Consider the following 17,525-nt stretch of genomic DNA (forward strand, 5'->3'; position numbering starts at 1 on the left):
TTGGCATATCCTAAGCACTCAATAAATGTCAACCACTATCACTATGTAAGAAAAAGAAATATCAAAGTTAGCCAGAATGGTGGATTTCTTCCTCTGGTAATTCGTTTTGCCATTGTGGTCAGTCCGTAGACCACTTTATTGAAATACTGTGCAATACAATAATTTTTACAAACTTGATTGTGGTCTGAAAACTATTGTGATTCTCCCACATTGCAACTCAATCTTCCCACAAAACTATTATTCTCTCATGCTACTTTTCTAATTAAGAAACTTTAATATATCCCAGTTCAGTTTAAGGTCAAATGTAAGCTCCTCTGCCTATATCCCATAATAACCATACATGATTTTACCACTCGTCCTCACTTGTTCCCACGGACTACTTAGTGATTTGCATAAGTATTACTTTCTGTGAGGCATACCCTTGGGGGCTAGAACTTCTGATTCTAGGATTCAGCCTTGCTGAATTCAAATTCATCACTGACAGCAGAGTGACATTGGAGCAAATCAATCTTGTAAGGCTCAATCCTTGTAAGACTTCAACAACAACAGCATCCTTGTAGGACTGTTAGGAATTTTAAATGAGATACATAAATAAGGGTCTATCGACAGTGCTCAATAAATAGTAACTATTATTATTTTTTGTCTCTGAACCCCTTATGATGGCATGCACCCTTTGTAGAAATTTCCTCTAACCTCTATCCATTTAAATTTTGTATTTCCCCCAAAATCCAAATCAAGACCCAAATGCTTGATGAAAACTTTTCTTTTATTCACCCAATAACAAATTAACTTTCCCTTTCTGCATTCAATCATATTTATTGACTGTAAAATACAATTTAGCTTTTGGTCTCATATATAACATTGTTTTGTTAAGTTACTTATATTAGTATCTTATTTTCCTAAAGTGATGCCAAATGACATAAAGGCAAGCATGTTTCACATCTCTTATACTATCAAAGCATTGCTGTTTTACAGTAAGTGTTTAATTTCTACTTACTTGGTAAAAGGTTTATGAGTCTACATTAACTTTTAAAAATTAAGGTCTTCTGGGACTCAGTAAATAACACCCTCTTTCCTACCTGAGTTCTGATTGTTTTGATAAATAAGATAGCAAAGGACATGAAAAAGGAGGATATCATCTTTATTACTAATAATGTTGATATTTTAGAAGGTGGTTTATATCTGCAGACAAGTGGTTTCCAGAGTAAACACCAGGGTCAGCCAGAGTAACCCACCCAATCAGCAGGCAGTGTTGGCTTCCCTCTGCAAGAGTGGGGACTGAGGACTGACCACGTAAAACGTGTAGCATGGAGGAACACAGTAGCATTTGCGAGTCTAAAATGGAGACTCGCATTTTTGATGTCTTCTCCATCAAAAATGGAGAAGACAAGAGGAAGTTGCTGAGATAGACAAGATTAATTTCTCTTTCCAAATTCTTCTGTCGAGTTAAATTACTTGTCCTCTCTCCCCTCTCTGAATAGAACAGTGTGAGAGACAGGAGAACTTTCAGAAGTTTTGCACTGGTGAAGCTTTCTTCTCATAGATGGAACACCAAGAGAGGGGATAAAGGATTACAAATAGTTCACACTAATAAAGATATTACTCCTCCTCCTAATAATAATAAGGCTGTGTGCTTAGTTTCTCAGTCGTGTCTGACTCTTGGTGACCTCATGGACTGTGGCTCACCAGGCTCCTCTGTCCATGGGATTCTCCAGGCAAAAATACTGGAGTGGGTTGCCATGCCTTCCTCCAGAGGATCTTCCTGACCCAGGGATTGAACCCAGGTCTCTCACATTGCAGGTGGATTCTTTACTGTTTGAGCCATCAGGGAAGCCCAATAATAATATGACTATTCTCTATCACTGGCACCTAGCATGATGTCTCAGGAAAAGTAGATGCTCAGTAGAAATTATTAAGGGACAGTGCCCAAATAAAGCCATATACAGTCAAGCACTTTTCTCTTGGAAAATATTTTGCATGAACAGTGATGTCTTTTCTCTTAGACAAAAGATTCTCACTAGGATTTTGGATACACTATTAACCCTAAGATTACCATAAATTACTTTTTACAAATGGCCTTTGGTCAATAATCAGGTCAGAAGAAGGGACCAGAGTCTAAACCAGTGACACTGTTTTGCCTAAAACTCTTAAATAAGCCAACATTTGAATTGTTCTGTCACAGAAGCAAATTAGCCATAAGTATGCAACTGATTTCCTAAGTGACTAGTGGAAACTGTACCTAACCACTTTGAGAAGATTAATATTTAAACTACATTATGGGAGAATTATCCATAAGAAAGAGTGGAATGATTTACAGGGTAGCAAAATTAAAAGGCAGAATGACAAAGCTATTTTTCAAGACAGGAAATATAGTTTTTAAACTGAGTACTACTAAAGAACTAAATAATAATAACCATAACAACACTAAACACTATCGAATGCTTATGTTAGGCACTGTGCTAAGGGTTTTCTAGATCATATATCTTTTAATCCCCATGCCAAAATTTTTGCTACATGTTATTATTATCCACATTTTCCAGAGTAGAAAAGTAACCCAGCTAGGTAGCAACTTAAACTCAGGCTGTCTGTCCTTAGAGATTCCACAGATCCCAAAGTATCTGACTTCATCTGGAATAGAAAACAAAATTAGGACAACTCCTTAACTTTATTTTAAAAACCATTAATTGGCAATCAAACTGCACATTCCCAGGGCACTAGGTTCTGACAAAAATATCCAGGCAGCACAATCAGAAAGCCCTGTTTTCCATAGTGCTTAAAATGTATTAAATCACAGCACACACAGATGGTAATAAATTGTGCAAGTGGGAACACTTCAGTACAATATTTATTTAGAAACATAACGGATGTTGTGTCCCTGTCTTCAGAATAAGGCTCATATTCTCCAGGGACCTGCTGTATTGAAAAGGGGAACTGGGAGAGAATTTTTGCTTGAGTGGTGGAGGCTGGAACACTGAACCCCGAAGGAAGTATTCACCAACACTTCTTATTTGTTCAGACACACTTCTGTGGAGTCTTCTCTTTTGCCTTCTGTTTTTGTTTTACTTAGTTATGACCACTTTCTCACTTTCTTCATTTCCTGTCCTACCACCCTTCCAAAGATATAGCACTTTTTTATTCCCTGATACCTTGAAATCTAATACAAATTTGTGTTGAAAGAAAAACAAAATGGGAGACCAATAGTAACTTTTAACTTTTACTGAGAACCTCTGTGCTTTAGATCTTCTTGCAAGTTTTTCACTTGTGTTGGCTCACTTCTGACCACAGGCAAATGGAATGAGTATTGCAATGATCCCTACTTTATTGGCAGCCAAGGGCGTTAGAGTAAATAAGAAAATTGCCTAAGGCCATTCATCTGGAAGAAGGACAATTCAGTTCTAGTTAGCAGATTTATAATTTACATTTGTACGCTTTATGCCATGGCTCTTCTCTCTCCTTCTTGTTCTGACTTCCTAAAGAAGGAGCTCTGGCACATCTTGGTCTAGTGAATTTCGACCAGGGGGAGAGGTCGGGCTGTACAAGTAGCGACTGGGAGCTGCCTGCAGCTACCATGGCAATATTGCAGGGGCCATTCCCAAAACATGGGAAAACAAATATTTCATCCTTGATTAGGCAAGAAGTGTTCACGATCAACTGCTTTCATATCAGTTTTATTTTTTTATTTTATTTTTTAACTTTACAATATTGTATTGGTTTTGCCATATATCAAAATGAATCTGCCACAGGTATATATGTGTTCCCCATCCTGAACCCTTATCCCTCCTCCCTCCCCATACCATCCCTCTGGGTCGTCCCAGTGCACCAGCCCCAAGCATCCAGTATCATGCATCGAACCTGGACTGGCTTTCTATGTCTAACAAAGGGAAACATAAAAATTAAAGCTTATTTAATTTTGCTCTTTGTGCATGTGTATGCATGTGTGTGTACATGCATGCTTGCGTAACCAGAACAATATTTGAAGAGAGAGTATCTTAAAGGAATTTGGATGTCATTGTCCATCATTAACACAGGGAAATAAAGCTAGCTTTAAATATGTTAAACTGTAAGCCTTAGGAGCTTGGCAGGTTTTGACATTTTTTTTAATCTTAGCTTTTGGGATATATCTTGTCAAAGACTTGATAAATATATTTTATCTTATAGGTAACATTTATTTTATATTCAAAAATCTCCTTGGAGCAAGCAAACAAGCGAACAAATGTTTTAGATTCGTAGTAATATGGTCAGCTTAGACATCCTTAGAGCCTTGATTTACAAATGACCCTTGCCTCCACTGTTGACCAGGCTAAAATTTTGCAGCCTAATAAAGTATAGAGCTTATGTGACTGACTCCTGAGTAATAGACATAGATAGCATCATTGTCATAGCCCTGACTTACAAGTTTGTCTGTTGTCTAGAGACGAGAACATGCACAGCCCAGACTAAACCCATCCATTCTGCTTCCCTGGCAAGCACTCCTACTCTGGATCCCTTCCTGATGCAATCCACAGGCACTCTCCTCATTTCTCTCCGCATGAAAAACACTATTCTAAGCCCATCCTACTCCTCCACGAGTTTCTCCTATAGCTTCCGAGTCTAAACAGTTTCTTCCTCTGTCAAATTTAACAGATGCTTAACACATGTTTCTAAGTAAATTCCTACGTCACATGTCCCAGTGCTTTTCATCTGACACTTCCAGACAGAAAAAACAGAGTAACTTCTCTTGCCTGCAAAGACAGACTGGTGTCATGTTACATTTTTTTAATTTCTATTTCAATCAGCATTTACCACTATGCCTGATGCATTATAGACTTTGTTGTTGTTCTTTAGTGGCTAAGTCATGTCCAACTCTTTTGGGACCGCATGGACTGTAACTCACCAGACTCGTCTGGAAAGTCATGGGACTTTACAGGCAAGAATACTGAAGTGGGTTGCCATTTTCTTCTCCAGGGGATCTTCCTAACCCAGGGATCGAACTGTGTCTCCTGCATTGGCAGGTGGATCCTTTACCACTGAGCCACCAGGAAAGCCCCTCATTATAGACTAACCAATAATAATTTTTACTTGATCAGTAAGGACTCAGCAATGCCAACTAGTGCTCTGAAAATTTTCATTCAAACTTTACCCAATTTTGCATTAACCCTCGGAAAAAAAGACGTAGTAAAATTCATGCACAAAAAGCCTGAAGATAGACACTGTTTATTTTACATGCCCTAAAGACAACATGTATAAGATTAAAAAAAAAGAAAAAAAAAAAACAGCAGCTTTCTGATACATCAGGGTTTAGGGGTTTAGGAAAATGGAGCATGATGTTTTTAAGGTAGTTTTCCTTCCAGTTTGGAGCATTCTAAGATTAATGGAGGATATGGTAGTCTTTATTTCAAACCACTGAGTTCCAATTTTAGTGTCAGTGTAGCAAGTCCTGCAAGAAAGATTGATATTATTACCCCTTTCAATTTTAGGAGCTGGTAAATCTCATTGCTTGTTTTCAGATTAGAAGACGTTTGTCTCGGGGTATTGCCATGAGGAATGCTGTGTTTATTCAAATAAATAGATTCCCTGGCTATGAATGATGAAGAGCTTCACACCATTTCTCATGTGTCTCATACACATCAGTTTAGTTCAGTCGCTCAGTCGTGCCCAACTCTTTGCGACCCCATGGACTACAGCACACCAGGCCTCCCTGTCCATCGCCCACTCCTGGAGTTTACTCAAACTCATGTCCATTGAGTCAGTGATGCCATCCAACCATCTCATCCTCGGTTGTCCCCTTCTTCTCCTGCCTTCAATCTTTTCCAGCATCAGGGTCTTTTCAAATGATTCAGTTCTTCCCATCAGGTGGCCAAAGTATTGGAGTTTCAGCTGAAACTCATACACATATATACTCACAAAAACACACTCACACACCTGCATACTCGGAATTCTTTTCTCTCTCTTTTTTTTGGAAAAGATGCAAATTACCATTGAAATGGATTTCTTATTTTCATAATCTTCTTCATTGTGTAGAACTGAAAGTCTGTATACATTATTTGTGGGGGAAAATGTTTACTTAGCCAAAAAGATTATTTCAGCATTAGCATCATGGATGTCTTGGGATTGGGGTTTTCAGAGACCATAAGAGGGTCCCTAGAATGTTATACTCTATTTTTAGAACTAAAATTGTCTAATTTAAACATTTTCATGTATGTAATAACCTGTAACATGAGTTCTGTTTTTATTTGCAATATATTCTGTCCCTTTGAGTACTGATATGATGGAGGTGGGGTGGAAGTAAGGTGCTAAGTTCCTTTCACATATCTGAGAAGATATTCAGCAGAATTTTTCTGACAAAATAGTATTTGAAATTTTAGTTATTTTTAAAGTGATTATGCCAACCAAGGATTCACCTGACACCGATAGGTTCAGGCCACCACAAATTTACTTGTAGAAATATCACCCAGCTCGTGTTTTGCTTCTAAAGTTTCAAAAAGGATGCATTGTTGTTATAAGACATTTGCATTACAAGAACAGCACAGTGAACTCTTTGCCATTTTCCCAAATTACCTAGGAATATACAATAGATGTATTTTTCCGTCAAAGTTGGAAGGATGAAAGGTTAAAATTTAAAGGACCTATGACAGTACTCCGATTAAATAACCTAATGGCAAGTAAAATCTGGACTCCGGATACCTTTTTCCACAATGGAAAGAAGTCAGTGGCACACAACATGACCATGCCGAACAAGCTCCTGCGCATCACAGAGGACGGCACTTTGCTGTACACCATGAGGTAAGGAGGACTCGCTTTCCCCATGAACTTTTCTAGACCTTCTCTTCCACGTGTAGATTAACATCAAGCTGATGGGCCAGTGTAGAGCATCTGGTTTCCTGTCCTCCCTGTTTTTCAAGTTTAATACTTACTCTACTATGAAAACTAAACAGGCTGAAATATTATGCAAGTCAAAGTGTTAAGTAGAATGATTAGACAAAAATGAAGAAAATGTTTACAATGTGTATTAACTAATGCAATATATAGCTCCAACATATTCTAATTCAATAGAGGGACTTCTCTCTACTATTACTTCATGACTTCCTGCCTTACAGTAAGGTGTAGATTAAATTTCTAGAAGCTATCTTCTATATGTATCTGAAAATGTTTCTATTTAAAAAGAAGTGGGGAAAAAAACAGAAAATAGAAAAAGTTCAAAATTTTTAAACATAAATTCATGTGGCAGTATACATATTGAAGAAGTGTATGAATTCACAATGATGTTGTTAATGAGAAAGAATATAAATATTACTAATTTTGCTTAAACTGAAGACTACATGTATATTTTTACTTTATAAATATTTCCCCCATTTTGAGATTACTGGACAGCTCAGCATCTGAACCAATCATTCATTTATGGTTAGATGAAAGAAGTATGAATCAAAAAAATTTTTGAATATTTTTAGATAAAATTTTTTTTTATTTATGAGAAACTCATTGAGGACTAATAAATAAGTACTTATTCTTAAAGGCAGCTGTTATTTCATATCCAAATGACTTGTTGAAATGTTGTTTCTGTAGATGTGGCCAGCACTTGCTAATTTAGGCCATTCAGTTATTCCTTTGGTATGAAAAGGTAATGAAGGGAATGCCTCAACTTGGAGGATTCTGTTTAGAATGAAAGTAGAGTGATACTTTGCCTTTAGAGAAAGCTTCCAAAATTCCTAGCTTTTTATACCCAAATGTCCAAATAAGAAACAAAGAAAACATGCTTCAGGTGCCACTGGAGATAGATGTTGGACTCAACTAGTAAACGTGTAATGGGACTGAAAGAATGAAAATTCAGAAAAGAGAGAAAGAAAATAGAGAATCAGTGGACAGGTATGTTGAGAACTTTCCAGATCATCCAAGCAGGATCTGTTTATATTTGAACTTTGAAATATTTTCCCTTGTAAAATATCCTACACTTGTTTTTGAGCCTAAATCTAGCGTGTATTTCTACTAGCTGGCAGTTACCTGAGGAGGGATTTGCACAGACTAAGAAGTTTATCTATTAAAGGTTCCCAATGTATCTAACATTCTTCATCAGGAACTAACATAATACCCTTCTCTGAAATGTCTCACCACCTTTGCTAATTTGTTACCACTTTCCTAATAGTTTGTCCTAAGGATATGAGTTTAGTTATTAATTTACATGTTTCATATTTACTTTAATTAATATTATAATGACTTCATGATTTTACTGGTTACAAAGACACCTTATCACATTTCTTGAGTTACCTAATAATATAGATAAATATATTTTCTGAAACTTATGTGAGGAATTTGGGTACAAATTTTCCATAGTTCCAGCAAATGAGATCAAATATATTTCAGTGAATTCCTTTCTTGACTACCCTTTTAAAACATAAATAGAATTCATGTTCCCAGAACATAGGGACTAAAAAGAAGTTCTGCAGAGTCCTGGCTTCCGTTAGGCAGTGGATTTGTAAATAAAACTAAACAGTTGGAATAGAGTGAAATGACATATAAAGGAGTCTAAATGACTCTAAGCTTCCCGAAGTCTGAGGACAGTTCCTTCCTCACATATCCCTTTGTTGTTTAATGCATTTGGTGCTATTTTAGGGAATGGAGTGGGGAACTAGATGGTCACAGAGAACAGTGTTGAAACATAGACATTACCACATGTAAAATAGATAGCCCGTGGGAATTTCCTGTATGATGCAGGGAGCTCAAGCCCCAGTGCTCTGTGTAATTCTTTTCAGATCCTTTGATTATTAACAGCTCAGTATGACACTGCTGTTTGTGCTCTTCTTTCTTGCTTTCTTAATATATTTGCTCTAGTTAATAACATCCCAGTCATATTTATCAGAAAGTATCTGATCTACCCTATATTTCTGTTAATTTCTAAGACTGACGGTGAGAGCCGAATGTCCAATGCATTTGGAGGATTTCCCTATGGATGCCCATGCCTGCCCTCTAAAATTTGGAAGCTGTGAGTAAATTTATTTTATTTTTGATTCTTATGAGAGCATGTCTTTAAGCAAGCAACCTCCAATTCATTATGAACATTAGAGAGACAGATAAAGAGTATCAAGAAAACTTAAATAGTGATTTATTGCAAGTGTTTTCTATAAGTAACCATCTTTTACTTCACTTTTTAATATCCTTTCAGGAAGGGGTTATTCCCCATCCTCTAGACTAGAAAGAATAAATTTTACTATTTAGTGGAAAAATTTCCATTTTTTTTCAAATTATATTCATAGAAAACCAAATGAAGTATGGATGTTTATGCCTCATAGATATCATCTTCTTTCCAAAAAATGTTGGTCATTGTGTTTATTTTATATCATTACTGACATTTGTTTAGTCCTAATAATTCGACTTGTTTATCAGATGGAAATATTGGTAGATAGTAAAGGACAATAATTAGATTTTCTTAATAATGAAGCCTTAACCTAAGGATGATGCCAGAAAAGAAGTTAATTATAGTCTTAAAACAGTTTTAGCTCTGTTTGGATAGCTCATGAAATGTACTTACATATTACTGCTTCTGAAGACATCTTAGATAAATTCACTTTGTAATAACTTTCAAGGTTTCTACATCTTTAAAATATGCAGGCACACATTAGAGAAGCCTGGAGAACAGTGGCCAGCTGGTTAGGCTCTCTGGTCTTCCCGTTTTCCTGCTTTTGATTAGCGTGCATGCATAAAGTGAGGAGGAATAATGTATTCCTGGTTTCTGCAGGGGAGTTACATATAAGGACTGACTCAACTTCTGGACTAACCTAACCAGCTTTCTGTTCTCACTAGTCAGGCAATCTGAGCAACTATTTTGGTGAAGATATGATTCATAGAAGAAAAATAGTGGTAGTGTAGGAAGACAGCTAGCAAAGAAAATAGCAAAGGGCCTTCAGGCTCCTAACAGTACTAATCATGGAGAGACAACTTTCTCTATTTATATATCTCATTCTATACTAAAACCCAAGGATAAACTACCTACTTCAAAAACTGTCAGCTACACAGCCCATTGGTGAAAACTATTCCCCCTCAATCCTTTTCCGAATGTAATGTATGTTCTATGCCATGACCTATTACATTTTTTTTCTGATTACCAGTTCCATTTTTAATGATACTATTTTGTATTATGTGTTACTTATGTGCCAGGCGATGTATTAAATATTTGTATATGAATCAACTCAGCTAATCCACAAAATAACCTTATAGTTCAAGGTATCATACAAAATCAGTACTCTTTTTGCCTAAAATGGTTCTGATTTATATCTAAAATCCTAGTATAACTACTAAATAGTATCCCCTTTTGCCTTCAGAGATATCTTGTTTTAGACATTTAACTATATGTTTAGTATATTAATCAGGAATACTTTTAAGCAGTGAGCATAGCTTAAAAAAAGGAGTCTAAATTTTCATACAAGATATATGAAGGTAAGTGATTATTGGTTAATTGCTGGTTAATTTAGCATCTTAACAAGGATGATGTTTTAAGATATTCTTAGATGTTCTTCCTGAAGACAAAATGTTTGCTGCTACTCCAGCCATTGCCTCCACTTTCAAAATAAAGAAAAATAGGGAGCAGAGAAGAAAGGAGTAGTGCCTGTATCAAAAAAAACTTTCCCTAAAATCCTAACAGACATCTTCTCACATCTCATTAATCAAAGCTGTGTCACATGACCAATGCTAAATACAACGGAGGCTGGAGAAACAAGGCACATTTAATTAGGCACATTGTCATCCTGAAGAAAATGGATAGTGAGTGGAACACAAATAGTGTCTTATATAAGAAAACTGAAATTTAAAGGCACATAAGTAAGCTGTTTTCTACCTCAGAGCCTTGGCATATGCTCTTTTCTCTGTCATGGTACTTTTCCCTTGTTTCTTAGCATGGTTGGTTTTATTTATCCCTTACATCTCAGTGTAAATATTAGTTTCTAGGGCCTTCTGTGAAGTCCTTTTCAAAATGTGTATATGGTCCCATCAGTCTTCTGATCATAATACACATTTATTTTATACCATTTATCACCAAGATAATTGTTAGTTTTAACATTGCTGTTATCTGGAGACTGTAAACTCTTTAAGGGCAAAATCTATTTTGTTCTGCATTTTCTAGCACAGAGCCTAATATAATGTAGGTGCTCAGGAAGTATTTATTGAATGGGTACAGAATATAATCAGGTTTTAAGTATCTATTCAGTATTTAAGCCTCAAAAAAAAGAGAGTTTAGGGACTGTGGGGCTTTAAACCTCAAGAAAGAAGACATACATTGAAGAGCAGGCTCAGATGGCATATGCTTGGTGCGAAAGAGGACCACGGTGAATTGCTGTACCTGCCAGTGGTGTGGGAAATGGCAATGGTTATACACTTATTGTATAGTCATTTCTCTAACCTGAACTAACCGGCTTATTTCAGAAATGAAGAAGTTAAAGCAAAAGTGATCTGGAAATGTTTGACTCAACTTTTAAAGGAAACATCTTGCCAAAATCTGAGAGAAGAGAATAAGGAAGAGATAAGCAAGATGATTTTGTGATAATTTATTAAAGCACTATGTAGTAAATGTTTTTAAAGTATCTGAAGTAGCTTCATGCATATGTTGATAAGAACCAAACTTGGAAACGCAGATGTCTTCTTTACTACTCTCCATGAGATTCTGAATGTCAGTGCTACCTTACACTTTCTGCTTGTTAGGGATAACACCCTTTGTATAAGGCCAGATAACTCGAAGATAGTATACAGAGGCAGCTGACATCTTTTAACTGCTTTCTGAGGAATATACAGTATAATGCTTTGATTCTAGAAAAAGTGATTCAGATTATATGTGGATAATAAGATCTAGGCAAGTGCTAGATGTAGTCAAGATTTAATAAATGATCGTTTCCTGACTGACTACCAAGCAGTGTTTTATAAACAAGAAGAGAGGGAAAGAATTATGAATAATAAATAATTTTAGAAATTATTTAGTGGACCTGCCTCATGCAAATGAAAAAACAAAGGCCCATAAAACCTAAGTGACAGTGTCAATTAGCAGATGCCCTTTTGATACTGTCTATGCTGTCTTTTTTTTTTTTTTTCAGTTTTTTTAAAAGTGTTTATTGAATTTGTTACAACATTGCTTCTGTTTTTGTTGTTGTTCAGTTGGTAAGTCATGTCTGACTCTTTGCTATCCTATGTACTGCAGCATGCAAGGCTTCCCTGTCCTTCACTATCTCCCTGACTTTGCTCAAACTCATGTCCATTGAATCAGTGATGCCATCCAATCATCTCATCCTCCTGCCCTCAATCCTTCCCAATATCAGGGTCTTTTCCAATGAGTCAGCTCTTTGCATTAGGTGACCAAAGTACTGGGGCTCCAGCTTCAGCACCAGTCCTTACAATGGATATTTAGGGTCAATTTCCTGTAAGATTGACTAGCTTGATCTCCTTGCTGTCTAAGGGACTCTCAAGAGTCTTCCCCAGCACCACAGTTCAAAAGCATTAATTCTTCTGCACTCACTTTCTTTATGGTCCAACTCTCACATCCATACATGACTACTGGAAAAACTGTAGCTTTTGTTTTACCTTTTGGTTTTTCGCCCTTGAGGCATGCAGAGTCTTAGCTCCCTGATCAGGGATCAAACCCGCACCCCATGCATTGGAAGGCGAAGTCTGAACCACTGGACCTACCACGGTAGTCCCTTCTCCTATCATTAAAATTTTTTTTTTCTTATCTACTGATTTATTTGAAATGTGAGCTTAACAGTTCTGACTAAGTGGTTGAAGACTTTCTAATCTTTTCTTTAGGCTGAAGAGTGTCAACTCAAAAAAGTTTTTATAGGTCCTACTTCTCAGATACTGACACAAAGGATTAATAAGATGTATCACCTACTGTGGAGCTTTAGGTTGAGGCTTTAGGTGTATCTGTCTTCTATATTTAAAACAAGAAATTTCATCATGTGAATTTACTCTACAGTTTGGAAGATTTCTATTGAGAGATAAACGCAATGAGTAACCACCACTTTCACAACAATGGCATATTTGTGGTGGATTTCATACACAGTGGAGTTTCTAAGAAATTGCAAGGAATGAGATACTGAATCATTTGATATAAGTTGATAGTGACACTTTTTATTTCCCTTTGCAACTATAGTAGCAGCCCATTGGCAACACATGGCAAAGTATAAAAAGATAGATCTAGGCACTGTTGCTAACGATAGTGCAATAAAGTCACAAGAGCTCTAATTTGTCAAGAAAGGACACAGGTCTAGAATAGGCTTCATCATTACTTACATGACCACCAATTGTCTTTGCTTAGCTTTTGAGCAGATAGTAGAGATTTTTTCTCTAGAAAATTATTGACAGCAGTGGAGTAGAATGAATAGCGTTCTATATTCTTATATTGGTTATCCCACTAAGTAACTGTGGTGGTTTAGTCTGGTTTTCCCAGAAATTAACTGTGGTAGTGATTTAGTCTCTTAAGTTGTGTCCTACTCTGCAATGCCATGGACTATAGCCCACCAGGCTCCTCTGTCCATGGGGTTTCCCAGACAAGAATACTGGAGTGGGTTGCCATTTCCTTCTGCATGGGATCTTCCTGACCCAGGGATTGAACCCAAGTCTCCTGTGTCTTCTGCTTGGCAGGCAGATTCTTTATCACTGAGCCACTTAAACAAAAGGATATAAACAATGTGACTCTAAAGTTTTTCCACATTAACATTCAATGATTCCAGGTACCATAAGCCCAGTATGTCCTCTTTGGTAAGACCCTTCCATTTGACAAACAAGAGTTTGTCAAAAGAGTGCCAAAACATATGGACCATTTTCCATTCTTCCCTTTTAGATGCTTATACAAGAGCAGAAGTTGTTTATGAGTGGACCAGAGAGCCAGCACGCTCAGTGGTTGTAGCCGAAGATGGGTCACGCCTGAACCAGTACGATCTTCTTGGACAAACAGTAGATTCTGGAATTGTTCAGTCTAGTACAGGTAAGTGCTATTTGGGAACTTTAGATAGGGAAGAAGGAGCCGAAAAACTTTTTGTAGAAACTTGCAAATTCAGTTAAGTCCTTCAATAACAGAAGTAAGGAGAGTGAAAAATTACACTAAACTGGGGAACAGTTATGCTGGGAACTAGTGTAACCTCTATAGACCTGTGATCTTGAATTTGACATGTCATGCCTTTTGATCTCTGGTTTTTCATCTGTTTGTTTGTTTGTTTACAAAATAAAGAAGTGGTTCTGTGTGATCAGGGTAGCACTGTATTTAGATATGTGAACTCTTAGAGAAGAATATATGGGTTGAATACTTCTCCAAGTTGCCAGTTAATTGTGGTCACCTCATAGGGTTGTTGGAAGGAATAAATTATATCCATAAAGAGTAAATTATCACACTTTGGGCACATAAAAAAACTCTTAATAAATGTTAGCTATTAATATCATCTAGGACCCTTTTATTGTCATGATTCAATAAATCTTGGTAAATTTATAGCAGCAGTCATTACACATAGGATGCCAAAACACCTTCCCCACCTCACTTCCTCCACACCTAACTTCATTTGTAACTCTAGCCAGGAAACTTCCCCAGCTAAACCCTATACTGATCACTCTATTTTGGAATTAAAAGTGGATGGACCGCCATCTTTCTCGGTGTTATAACTGTTTTACCAATGAAATACTCATAATTAGATCAGATTTTCTATCAAGTAGTCAAATCCAAAATTTTAAAGTTTTGAAGTTTCAAGAAATAATGAGTTTAGTTATTGAGGTATCCCTTTTGTGACTAACTGATATGTGATCATCAGTTCAGTTCAGTTCAGTCACTCAGTCGTGTCCAACTCTTTGCAACCCCATGAATCGTAGCACGCCAGGCCTCCCTGTCCATCACCAACTCCAGGAGTTCACTCAAACATAGGGCCAGATAATTACTGATAAAATTTGTATCCTGAAAATTAGGAAAACTTACTCCCTCAATCCCAATATTTTAAATTATGTTCAATTACTAAAAGCTTAGCAAGGGTCAACAATTTTACAACTGTCTTAATTTTGAAATTCATTCATTAACTTTGATTTGTAATTTCTAAAAAAAAAAAAAAAAGTTAAATGATAAGTAAGGGTAGAATTGCTCTTTATCTCAGAAAAATTTTTCTCTTAAATTTCAAACTTTATATTAGGACCATGGTCATAATCTGATCATTCTAAATTCAAGTGATAGGTCAATATATCTTACTCTGATTATTGGATAACTGCTGCTTAACAGGACTTAATCTTTTGCTCACGTTATAGCATCCTTGGTTACTCTAGAAGTTGAAATGTTTATGTTTCTTGTTTTGGAAAATGAGAAGATTGTTCTCCACTGTGCTTTACCTACCTGAGAAATGCGCTCGGCAGAATGGGAATGTGTCAGGCTTTGCAGTGAGAAAGGTGTGGGCTCGAGTCCTAGTCCTGCCACTCAGAAGCCTGGTGGCACTGAGAAGTTCATTTATCTAATTAGAAACTGTTCTCTTCTAAGGATGGGGAGCCTCTAATTTTGTATTAAAGATAAGATAATATAAAATGTTAAGCAGAACGTTATACAGTAGATGCTCACAATGGTATGCTGTCGTTGTTGTTATTGTCCTGAAGATATCCCAGAGCGTGCAAAATAGTGAAAATTATTTTTTTCTCACCAAATTATATTGGAAAAGATACTAAAATGAGCAGTTTTTACTTTTAAACATTGAATGCTGTAATTGCCTGGATATTGTGACAGGCACTACAGTCAATGATAGACAAGACACATATCTTGCTTTCATAAAATCTGAAGTCTAAGGGAAGACAAACACATAAACTATAATTATCAAAATGGGTGTTAAGTGCTGTGATTAACATTTTTGGGAGGGCAAGTCCCTGCCTGTCTTCTGTGTCCCTATGATTTACTATAGTAGCTGAAACAGAAGAGGTACCAAGTAAATATTTTTGAACTAATGAATAAAAAATTAGTGAATCCAGCCTGGGATGATCAAGGAAGGATTGCTTCAGGGGTTGACTTTCATTTTGTTATTATGCATTTGTTGGGAGTCAAATAATCGCTGTTCTAAGCCAAGGCATTCAGAATAATAGACCTAGAACTTCCCCTCAAGAAATTCTCTCCCTACTGTTATTACAATGGAGGTTGGATGATGTCCAGGAAATAGTATTTCAAGTGCAGTAGCAATAGGACAAATATATATGAAGGTTGTTGGGAGGAAGGGCTGCTTCCACTCTATTCTAGCGCTAATCACCTTAACACAGCATAGGATCTCTCTTCATGTTCTAGTTCTATATCTGCAAAATAAATGGCTTAGTCCGATGAACTTGGAGACCTTTCTCCTTCTGGTTTTCTAAGCCAGCCTACCTACATTCTTGTTACTCAGAAAAGATAAAGAGTCACAAAAGGACACCAGGGGAGAAAGAAGGGTCCAATTCACCACCACCAAGCTGCTGGACCTCATAAGTTAGGTCCATTAAAAGTCATCATTGTGTGTTGGAGCAGCAGGTTTATCTGTACAAAGTAAGAGCTTGTCCTTGTCATTTCTATAGCATATGGAGGGAGGGGGAGGAGAATAATGAGCACATTCAAACTTAGTTTGATGTATGTTTTCCACTCCACAATAAAATCCTGAACTACACTTCCTTTGGTTCTACGTTTGCTCCCCAAAAATCCACCTTAAAAGATTTCCATGGGAAGAAACAAAGATCTTTTGTGAGGCCTCAATCCCACATTCACGTCTACTATGAGGCAGCTTACGGCTTTGAGCTTGGTATCATAAAACATGGATGACAGCATACTTGGAGAGGTCTGTTTGGGCTCTCATGTCCTTGTAATAGGAGACCAGACACAGTCACCCACACAGTGGAAGCGGGCTAAACACAAAGTTCCCTGGATATGATCAGCTGTGAACTTGAAGCCTAGAGAATGCAAAGATCATGGCAAACCAAATGCACAGATAATCTAGTATCTTAGTTTCTTCCCACTAGTCCTTTTCATAATTGATTGTATTTAGCAAAATGGACCAATTTGAATGTCCATTAATAAAAGTGTCATTAGGGCAGCAGTCAGTTTTTTACTAAGAGAAAGAGCAGGGAGCTGATACTTGCCATGTTGCACACAGCTATGAATGTTGCATCCTTGACATGATTTCAATTTTTGTCACAGTATCCACTGCTACTGGGCTTCTCAGGTGACTCAGTGGTAAAGACTCTGCCCAGCCAATGCAGGAGACATGGATTCAATCCCTGAGTTGGGAAGATCCCCTGGAGAAGGAGATGGCAACCCACTCTAGTATTCTTGCCTGGGAAATCCCATAGACAGAGGAGCCTGATGGGCTACAGTCCATGGGGTCACAAAAAGGCAGACATGAATAAGCAACTAAACAACTACAACATGGAGCCTTGAAAACATTAAGATAAAAGACATGGAGTGTTATTGTCTCCCTGTTTCTGCCAGAAGACGAGGAAGGGTGACAGATAAGTACACATACAATGAGAATCATTAAGTAAAGAGCAGCTTCTGCGACCTTAAAATTCTCTGTGAGGACAGAAGCAATTCAGGTCACGTT

General features: G+C 37.0%; 1 protein-coding gene across 1 annotated transcript in view; it reads left to right on the forward strand.

Moving 5' to 3' along the window:
* Positions 1-17,525, forward strand: part of GABRA1 (gamma-aminobutyric acid type A receptor subunit alpha1) — a 56,160-nt gene that overhangs the window by 20,610 nt on the left and 18,025 nt on the right. Inside the window, exons 5-7 of the mRNA XM_014476314.2 lie at positions 6,542-6,762; positions 8,874-8,956; positions 13,793-13,936. Of these exons, the coding sequence (XP_014331800.1) occupies positions 6,542-6,762; positions 8,874-8,956; positions 13,793-13,936 (448 nt within the window). The remainder of the gene's footprint in view (positions 1-6,541; positions 6,763-8,873; positions 8,957-13,792; positions 13,937-17,525) is intronic.

Source organism: Bos mutus, chromosome 7 (genome assembly GCF_027580195.1).
Source record: "Bos mutus isolate GX-2022 chromosome 7, NWIPB_WYAK_1.1, whole genome shotgun sequence".
In the NCBI taxonomy this organism is placed as follows: Eukaryota; Metazoa; Chordata; class Mammalia; order Artiodactyla; family Bovidae; genus Bos; species Bos mutus.